Genomic DNA, 10,500 nt, shown 5'->3' on the forward strand with positions numbered 1-10,500 from the left:
GGCCATGGTCGTGGTGCTGGGTACCATCCTGGCTGTGGTGCTGGGCTCGATCCTGGCCATGGTCGTGGTGCTGGGTACCATCCTGGCTGTGATGCTGGGCTCGATCCTGGCCATGGTCGTGGTGCTGGGTACCATCCTGGCCGTGGTGCTGCCCGTAGCCCTGGCCGTGTCCTCGGTGTGTCTCTGATCTGACCCTCAGGGCTGTCACTGTGCAAGGAAGGCTCAAGGTGTTCAGCACTGCAGTGCCCGTGTCTGCCCGGTCTTGGCTTTCTACGTGCCGCTGATGGGGCTGTGTGTGGTGCTCTGGTTTGGGAAGGACCTGGCTCTGCTGGTCCATATCACCATGGGGAACATAACGTAAGGAAGGTTCATCATTCACAGAGTAAGGACAAATAAAAGGAGGTTTGCAGAGTCACAGGGCTTGGAAGGTTTTGCTGATCCTCAAGTCCAACCCGGCTGCTGAAGTGGGTTCCTGATTTTCCCTACAGTTTCCAGCGCTGCTCACCTAAACTCGCCCAGCCGTTGGTTTTCCTTTGCTCGGGTCGATAGCTCTGGGGATGAGAAACGCACTCCTCTCCCGTCGCTGTGCTCATGCTGCCTCACCCTCGGCTGGCTCTCAGTTGCTATCATAACACAAATAATAATTTATGGCTGGAACCTGTAGAGCAAATATACTTTGTGCAACCAGAAGTGGTGCTGGAAGAGGCTGCACGAGTGCTGGGCTCAGTGGCTGCAGTCAGAGTCCTGCAGCAGTAACCTCTCACTGGAATTCCTTTCCTTGCAGCAATCTCAGTGCGTCCTTGAAAAGCAGCAGCAGCAGAGATGCATGTTACAAAATATTTTCATCCAATATTAATGTTTTCATTGTGGCTTTTTAGGGAGGGAGTTTTGCTTTGTGTTTGTTTTTTTTTTTTCTTCCACTGTCTTTCTAAACCATTTAGAAATGCATTTTTGGAAGAAACCGCTAAGTGCCACTTTGTGGAAGCAGAAATTTCTGGGAGGACTCTTGTTAAGAACTTCATTTCCTGAGCTGGGAGCAAAGTAACTTCACTCAGTGTCTGCACAACACAAACAGGCTGTGAATGTGGCTTCAGAAACCCACGGGGAGTTGTGCTTGGTGCGGGCAGCATGGTTTGGGTTTGGGATGGGGACTGAGGGGGGATGTCAGGGGATCCCCTCTGCTGGGCACAAATGGGTCCAGTGTGGGAAGAGACCATCGTGCACCAAGCAGAGCCCATCAGGGGAGTTTATCACGAAAATATCTTGAAGGGAGAACATAAAATGTCAGAGGACCTTGGTGGGAGTGAGGATTTCTCACCTCCTGGTCTGCAGTTGCAAATGCAAGGTCAGGGATGCAACAGTTAGGGACGTGCCAGTGAAACTGTTCCATCAATTCCTTTCACACTGCAAACAGGGATCTCCTCTTTTCATCGTCCAGATTTAGAAATATGCCAGACATGCAGCAAAACGCATTCCTTGTTCTAGGACTTGGGGGAAGTAAAGGAAGAAGTTGCATTCATTCCATAGGAAAACGATGGATTCTGTGTGTTGGCGGTGGGCTGTTTTTCTGCGTGCAGTGTTTGGAGCTCTGACCCATGAATCAGATCCGTGGCTGCCTCGTGCATCAATAAATAACTCAGGCAACAGAAGCCGTGTCTCTGCTGCTGGAGGGGAATCACGAGCAAAACGGCAGTGAAAGACCCAGAGGTCGCCCACCCCCGTCCCAGCTGACACACACTGCTGCTGCCCCTCTTCCCCCCCAGCAGCACCAGCAGCTCTTTGGAGGGGACCTGCAGGCCCTCGGCTCGTTTTTCCAGCACACAGAAAGGAACAAAAAGCAGACAAAGGAGCTCAAACAAGAATGTTATTTACACCCAGCTCACTATCAGCACTGTGACGTCAAAGCCGAGCGCTCTGAAAATTTTCCAGACCTCTGGATTTAGCAGCCAGCTCCGTTTGCCAAGCAGGCTCCACTGCTCGGATGAGGAATCAGTTGGATGGTTGCAATCAAAGAGCCCATGGCTGAAAGAACTGGTGGAGACTGGTGACGAGTGGCAGCTTCAGGAGGAAGCTTTTGAGCCAGGGTGGTGAGGCAGTGGCACAGGTTGCCCAAGGAGGCTGTGGATGCCCCATCCATCCCTGCAGGCATTCAAGGCCAGGCTGGATGTGGCTCTGGGCAGCCTGGGCTGCTGCTTGGCGACCTGCACACAGCAGGGCTTGGAGCTGGATGAGCGCTGTGCTCCTTTGCAACCATTCTGCGATTCTATGATTCTTTAGTCCTACGTGACATCCTTGACTGTAAATTGGAGGGATGTGGATTTGTTGGAAGGATCATTCTGAGGGTAAGGAGTTGGCTGATGGTTGCATTCAAAGGATCAAGGCCAATGGTTCAGTGTCCAGTGACCAGTAATGAGTGGTATTCCGAGGCTCAGCACAGAGCCTGGTGTTACCCAGTGCCCCTCTCAGCATCATGGACAGCAGGATTGAGTGCAACATCAGCAGGTTTGGTGGTGACACGAAGCTGAGTGGGGCAGTCCACGTGCTGAAGAGAAGGGGTGCAATCCAGAGGGACCTGGAAAGGCTGCAGAAGCTGGCCTCTGCAAACAAGTGGTTCAGCAAGGTCAAGTGCAAAGTCCTGCACCCGGGTAGGGGCAGCCCCAAGGGATCCTTGGGGATGAACACAGGTCCCTGTCTGCTCTGTCTCAGACCCCTCAGCCGTGCTGTGATCAGCTCTGGAGCCAGATGTGGGGCTGCTGGGGTGGGATCAAAGGGGGCTGTGGGGATGCTCAGAGGCTGGAGCACCTCTGCTAAGGAGCCAGGATGAGAGCTGGGGGTGTTCAGCCTGGAGAAGGGAAGGCTCTGGGGAGAACAGCTAGACCTCCCATGTGAGATCACCATAGAATGATGAAGGTTTTAAAAGACCTCCAAGGTCACCACGTCCAACCCCAATCCATCCACAGCATTCCCACTAACCATGTCCACATCTTCACAGTCCCTGAACAGCTCCAGGGATGACTTCCCTACCTCCCTGGGCAGCCTGGCCAATCAGTCAGAGAACAAATTTCCCCTAATATCCAACCCGGCCCTCCCATGGCACAACTTCATGCCATTATCTTTCATCCCATCACTGTTATCCGGGAGCAGATGCCGACTCCTGCCTGGCCACAAGTTCCTTTCAGGAGTTGTTGTAAGGTATTTATGGCCTTAAGGAGTGCCAGAGGAGGCTCAGGTTGGATATTAGGAACAGTGTTGTGGTGAGGCTGGCACAGCCTGCACAGGAAGTGGAGGAGTCACCGTCTGTGGGGGTGCTCAGAAAAAGGCTGGATGTGGCACTGAGGGACGCGGTTTAGTGGACATGGTGACGTGCTGACTGGGTGATCTTAGAGGTCTCTTCCAACCCGAATGATTCTATGATTTTATTTCCAGACCTTCTTCTTCTTCAGACAAAGATGAAAACCTTGGTGCTTCCATGATTCTGTGAAACCTTTCACCTTTATGGGCCAGTCTCTAAAAAATCTGTTCGTCATTGCTTGAACGCTGAGACAGGGATAACCCAAGCAGCGAGGAAGGGGAGCACGTTTGTTTACAAGCCATTGCTATTCTGGCTACTCCCAGGCAGCAGTTTCTTGTCTGTGATGATTACAGTCTCTTCTGAGCCAGCAGTGAGCGATCAGGGCGGTCAGGTTCCGTAAGATGGGTAAATGTTGGCATGTGAGTCCTTTTAGCCAGCTGAGGAGCTGCGTGAGACGCAAAAAGGGGATGACAGAGGCAGCCCAAAGCACCGTGCTGAGCTGGGTGCAAGGCTGCATTTAACCCAGGGCCATGCCAGTACTTCTAAGCACATTGCCAAGCTCTGAGCCACGTTCAGCCCTCAGCCAGACCAGGGTGAGCACAAAGCAATCTGCCCTAAAAGCCACCAGATATGCCAACATATATATGTGAGCTTTGCCTCTTACCGGCTCAACGATCTACTTAATTGCTTCCAGACATCATCAATTAAGTGAATATTGGGGTGGAGAACCGACAGCTACAGACTTGTGACCTCAATTAACCTTCCTGCATGAATTCACCACATCAGTGCTGACTGTTTGGATGCAGGTTTTCCATGGTTAAGCCAACTTCCAACAAGCTGTGGGCGATGCAGGTTTGACATCTGGCAATAGTTCATCTCAGATCTGCCATTATCTGACCGTAGCTCCGGTCCGTTCCTTTCCACCTGAAGGGGATGGCAAACATTGTCAAGAAGGTCATGAGTCCTTCTTGTCCCTTATGGGCAGCACAAAAGCCATGAGCTCTGGTGAGGAATGGGCTTGGCAGTAGGAAAATGTTCTGAAAGACCTCTGCAGAAAGGAAGGTGTCTCCGCGGTGAATTATTGTTGTATGCTTGTACGTCAATCTATTGGAGATGAGTTGCTCTTATACTGGGGATGTGATGGGGCTGGGTGGTTACCCTGGGGCTCCCAAAATCAAAATTCAAGAGATCTTTGGCTCTCGCTGATGAGGAATGCTGGGTGGCTGTTGGTTGGTTGCAAAAGTAGTCAGCTGTGTGTTTTACACGGACTCCGATTGCATGGCTGATACATGGACCGTGTCTGAGAACTGCATAGAAGTGAAGTCCATCGAATCTGTGTAATGCAATGATCACTACTCAGCAGCAGAGAAGCAGGTCTATAAAAAAATGGGTGAGGAGAGAGTTGAAATCTCAACTTCACATCCTAGGATCTGTGGGTCTGTTCACTTCTCATGAGGCCAATCTGCAAGCAGCCAAACGGGGCAGCTCCTGCGGTGCTTTGCTCAGCACTGAGCACCTCATTCTCTGGGGGCACTGAAAAACAAATGCAATCCGTTTGCAACAGATCTAATGGAGTACAGCAAGCCAGGGAAAGCTGGCTGGAAGTGCTCCTCATTTCTAGAAAATCTGCAGGATTTTGACTGCTGCAATGATCAAAACTTGTCACTTTTCACATTACTGAATTGACAAACTGCATGAAGCATAACCCTATCAGCTTTTTGAGCCGATGAATTGCACAGAAAATGCTCTGAAGCGTGTTGACAGGACCTGAAGTGCTGCTCCACCTGAAGTCTCAAAGCGCTGCTCCCATCGTTGCTGTTGATGTACAGCTCAAAAATCACCAAAATTACTGCAATATCTCCCTAGCGTGGCGTTTCCAAATGGGCTGCAGCTGCAGCCGTCCTTGGGCTCTGTTGGTGGAACAGAAGGGCTCCATGCAAGGCTGGGCTGGGGCTGAGGGCCTGGGGGGCAGCTCCTCTGTGTGTGTAGCTCTGAGCAGGGCTGGGGCACGGCCCCACAGTGCTGTCCCATGGCCTGGGCCCTGAGGCACTGCGTGAGGCTGTGGGCAAATAGACAGGAGGGAGCACGGAGCGTAAAGCAGCTGCAAGAGGGGTGAAGCTGCGGGGCAGTGGGGAGAGCTCCCAGAGGGGGCTGCTGTACATCAGATCACACCAAGGGGGTGGGACCACGAATATACCAGAAAAGGGCAAACCAAGGCCCAAGCAAAACCCAGGAAAAGCTGAGTCTGAGGCTCGTTGAAGAGCATCTTTTAATAATCTGGATGGCTTAGCAATACAGGGTGAGTAACGAGTAACACTGCCCAGAGCAGCACATGGGTTTGCAGGTTACCTCTGAGTGAGAGGATGGAAAAGCATGTGCTTTCACCAGCAAAAAAAGGATCTCGGATGTGTTTGTAGGATCTCAGATGTGTTTGTAGGATCTCGGATGTGTTTGTAGGATTTCAGATGTGTTTGTAGGATCTCGGATGTGTTTGTAGGATCTCAGATGTGTTTGTAGGATCTCAGATGTGTTTGTAGGATCTCGGATGTGTTTGTAGGATCTCAGATGTGTTTGTAGGATCTCGGATGTGTTTGTAGGATCTCAGATGTGTTTGTAGGATCTCGGATGTGTTTGTAGGATCTCAGATGTGTTTGTAGGATCTCGGATGTGTTTGCCCTCTCCAGATCAGCAGTTCTGGCAGGAGGCACTTTTCTTCCCTGCCAAGCTGGCTCGTGCCATCGATGGCTCTGCATCCCTGCATCAATGGCTGAGGTCTGACTGCACTGCAAGAAGAGCCTCTCTGCAATGAGCTCTTATGGCCAGCATCGTCTTGGCAGAGCTCACACAGTATTGGCTTCATGGAACTGGCATTGCACTGCAAAAAGCAATGACTGGAAACAGGCCGACGTGCCTGTTGGCTTGTGTCATGTGCAGGGCTCGAAGCTTGGCAGAGATTATGTAGAGGTCAGGAAAGTCAAATGTCTGGAACAAGGGAGATAAAATCTGTCCCTTAGGTACAATGGGGAAAGCAGTGCCTGAGAAATGTGTATCTCTTCCCATTCAGCCTAATTTCACCTTCTGTGCATCTGTTTTCCCTGAAAGTGCCATTAATTTGTGAAACTCCTTGATTGACAGCGTAAATGATGAAACTTGCTCCAAAAACCGGCCCAGATGGATTTGGGGATGCGGTTATTAAGAACGGAGAAAGCACATCCGGACTACTGAGCTTCAAATTATCGGAAGATGGACAAGCACTCAAGGGAAGTATGACAGGAATCAGCTCCTGCCTCCTTCCCTACAGGTCTGCTATTGGTGCTGGAAATAGGAGTAAGGCTGAATGGAGCAGAGCCACAGAATTATTAAGGTGGGATAAGACAAGGCTGGAACTTCACCAGGCCGCCACGATCTTCCCAGTATGAGGGATAATGGCTGGGCAGCCCGTTCACGATCCGTGAAGGCCTCGTGCTGGAGGTTTGCCACCACAGGGTTTGTGTACGTAGGACCCGCGGGCATCGTCCCCCCGCACACTGCATGGCGCTGCCAGGACTCGGGGCTGATGAGATCCCACCTCTTCTGGCACTGACTCTTCTGGGGAGCCCAGCAGGCAGAGGAGACGGCTGTTGTGGTTCCGAGTGGGCAGAAGAACGGAAACGTGGAGCTTCCAACCCGCCTTGCTCTCTCACCATCAAAGAGTTCTTCATTTCCTCTCGGTGCGTTGGTCTCAAGAGCCCCAGGCGGGCGCTGGGGAACGCCGTGCCCCCCAGCACCCAGCGGCCCAGCACTGCGAGAGAGAGCCAAGGACAGGAGCTGAAGCAGCCCTGAACATCCCCTCCTCCTGGCAGCGCAGAGCCCAGCCTCACCCGGGGGCTCTCAGGGGCTTTGCAGAGCACAAAAAGCAGCCGGTCCTTCCGCGCCGCGCCGTGCAGACGCGCCGCTCTGCCTTCCAGCCCCGCCGGCTCACAGCCTCTGCTTGGGCTGCACAGCTCCGCCGTGCTGCTTTCCCCCAGCCGGGCCGAGGAGCCCCACGGGTCGGGCTCTGCAGTGCTGCCCAGATACCCATCGCAGGCACCGGCTGTGGAAGAGAGCTTCTGGCAGCACATCTGTTCGCTGGGATGGCTGCACCTGGGGAGCCAGCGCCGGGTTCAGACGCGCGTCAGGCCAGAGGTTGGTGTCCGCGAGTGCTTCGTGTCTGATCGCTGCCTGCTCAGCCCAGGACACAGCCCTGCGCGGAGGGGAGGAGGCAGGGAGGGAGCTGCTCTCCGTGCTCCGCCGCTGAGCTCTTCTCTGCACTCGGAGCTCAGACCTGCGGGTTGTTATCCCTCTACCCCTTCCCTGGTGACAGCAGCCTGGGTACCCACAGCATCCCTGGCTCTGCTGCAGGGTTTGTATTTCCTTCAAGCTTCTCCTGACAACAGAACACCTAATTGTGCAGGCTCCACACGTGAGTGACTGAGAGAATGAAGACGGAGTGGGGAATGGCGTTGTCACGGCTGTGCTGAATGTCCCAGGCACCTCCTGACACCAGATCTCGCCTTGCACGTTTGGAGGAGCTCTGTGTAGTGCACGGTGCAGGGAGCCAGGACCACTCAGGAGCAGAGCCCGAGGGAAGCTGAGTGCTGAGCATCCCCTCCTCCCACTGCTGACCCCAAGGTCTTAGCTGGGCAGTGGTGAGCAGCCAACAAAGAAACGTCTCCACAAGCAATGGACTGAAGGAGACTGCTGCTGAGCGCCGGTGGCGCAGCCTGGAACTTGAAGAGCATCTGAAGTTCTTGCCATCCAACAGCCCCATTTCATCAGCAATTTTGCTCCGTTCCCTTCTCCTGTTCCATCACAGAGATCCCATCTCACACACAGCAGTAGCAGTTGGGGTTCCCTATCTGGCACGTGTGTCAGTGCGTTGCCCTCAGCTTCGCGCCCTCAGTTCTGCACATCCCATGGGTCCCTGGGACTCTGGGGTCTTTTTCACATTCTTAAGCACAGAAGCAAGATCCTCCCGCATGGCTCCTGGCCCCATCAGCCTCCCCAACAGCAGCTCCTCCTCCTTCGTCCTTGTGGGTGTCCCCACCCTGGAAGCTTTCCCCATCTGCCTGGGCATCCTTTTCTGCTCAGCATACATCCTCGCCCTGCTAGGAAATAGCACGGTCCTGCTGGTCATTGCACTGGACAGGTCCCTGTGGGACCCCATGCACTGCTTCCTGGCCATGCTGGCCGCCATCGACGTGGTGATGGTGACGTCCATCGTCCCCAAGCTGCTGGGCATCTTCTGGTTCCGTTCCAACCAGATCGGTTACACCGCCTGCTTTGCTCAGATGTTCTTTGTTCACTCCGCGACATCAGAGGAGTCAGGAGTGCTCCTGGCCATGGCTTTTGACCGCTACGTCGCCATTTGTCACCCCCTCAGGTACAGAATGATCCTGAATCGACAAACAGTTGCCCGGATATGCCTGGCCATCGTGGTGAGAGCACTGCTTTTCATGGTGCCGTTGACAGGGATGGTGACAAACCTCCCCTACTGCCGTTCCCTCGTGGTTCCCCATTCATACTGCGAGCACATGGCTGTCACCGGTCTTGCCTGTGCAGACCCCAACCCCAGCAGGCTGTACAGCATATCTATGTCCTCTCTCATAGTAGGGACGGACACAGCTTTCATTGCTGCGTCCTACCTGATGATCCTGAAAGCCGTCCTGGGCAAGGAATCGTGCAGGAGGGCCTTCAGCACCTGCGGGTGCCACATCTGTGTGATGATGCTGTACTACATCCCCGGCCTGCTCTCCATCTACGTGCAGCACTTTGGCCAGGCTGTGTCTGTGCGTGCACAGGTCCTGCTGGCCGACCTCTACCTCACCCTCCCCGCCATGCTGAACCCCATCATCTACAGCATGAGGACCAGGCGGATCCAGAAGGCAGCACTCAACCTGCTGCGCCCCAGGAAGGCTCGCGGCTGTCACAGTGCTCAGTGACTTCCCAGGGCTGTGGACCCACACAAACACAGCACCCATTCCATCCCCAGTGGATGCACGCAGGGAATGGAAGCCATGAGGGGATGGGGGAGGACTTGTTGGCTTTAATGGCTGTGTGAGACCCCACAGTGCGACAGGAGGTGTTTGGGTCCGGGATGATGAGCAGATGCCAGGCTGCCATTGCCCTTCCTTCTCACAAGAGAAAAGGTGCAGTCACTGGCTTTGGGTTTTGAGATGTTCTCTGTGCTGTGAATGTCCCTGTGATGGTTTAAAATTCACAACTGCACGTGTCTTTGTGTCAATAAACAGATTCTATTCAAAATGGGGAAATTTCTTCTACGGCGTCTTTTTGGCTCAATGCAAACCTATCGTTGCTGTCAGCAGGAGACTGCCCTACATTGCAGGGACTGTAGTCAGTCAGTTCCTGTGGGATGTGTAAGATAGATGAGTGAGAAATCATCATCTAATCTTTAAGACTGGAAAAGACTTCCAAGATCCCAACCCAAACCCCAACCCAACCTCACCCCACCCCCACCATTACCCATTGACCACAGCGCCACGGTTCTGGAATGCCTCCTGGGACTCCTGAATAAGGAATCATAGAATCATACATCATAAAATCACAGAGCATCCTGATACACAGCCTCAGACTCCTCTGTTATTGCTTCATGCCATTCCCTCTGTTTCTATTGCTGGCTCCTCCTTGTTAGGTAGCCACACACTGCCACGAGGGGCTGTAGGGCCATGGGGGGCTGTAGGGCCGTGGGGGGCTGTAGGGCCGTGGGGGGCTGTAGGGCCGTGGGAGGCTGTAGGGCCATGGGGGGCTGTAGGGCCACGATCTTCCCCTCAGCCTCCTCTGCTCTGGGCCAAACAACCCGAGCAACCTCAGCACTCCTCGCACCCCTTGCTTTCAGACCCTTCCCCATCTCCATAGCCCTTCTTTGGACACTCTCAGCATTTTAAGTCCTTTTCATACTGTGGTGCCCAGAACTGCACCCAGTGCTGGAGGTGGGGCTGCACAGCAGAGCAGAGGGGCAGCCCTCCCCTTGCCCAGGGACGCTGCTGGGCCCGGTGCCCCTCAGGGGACAGTTGTCCTTCCTGCTGCCTGGGCACACAGCTGGCTCTTGTTCAACTTGCTGCAGAGAGCCCCAGGCCCCTTTCTGTGGGGTTGGGGTTGCTCTCCATCCCCTCATTCTGCTCAACAGAGCTCAGAGCGCTGTGATCAGCAGCGCAGGGTCTGGCTGGAGG

General features: G+C 53.9%; 1 protein-coding gene across 1 annotated transcript; it reads left to right on the forward strand.

Annotated features, from left to right (window-relative positions):
- Nucleotides 1-8,289: 8,289 nt before the first annotated feature.
- On the forward strand, nt 8,290-9,252 carry LOC306958258 (olfactory receptor 52I2-like; the record flags this gene model as incomplete). Its single annotated transcript, XM_079549720.1, has 1 exon — nt 8,290-9,252. The coding sequence occupies one exon, from the start codon at nt 8,290-8,292 to the stop codon at nt 9,250-9,252; it is 963 nt and encodes a 320-aa protein (XP_079405846.1).
- Nucleotides 9,253-10,500: the final 1,248 nt, after the last annotated feature.

The sequence above is a fragment of the Tetrao urogallus genome (genome assembly GCF_951394365.1).
Source record: "Tetrao urogallus genome assembly, chromosome: 1".
In the NCBI taxonomy this organism is placed as follows: Eukaryota; Metazoa; Chordata; class Aves; order Galliformes; family Phasianidae; genus Tetrao; species Tetrao urogallus.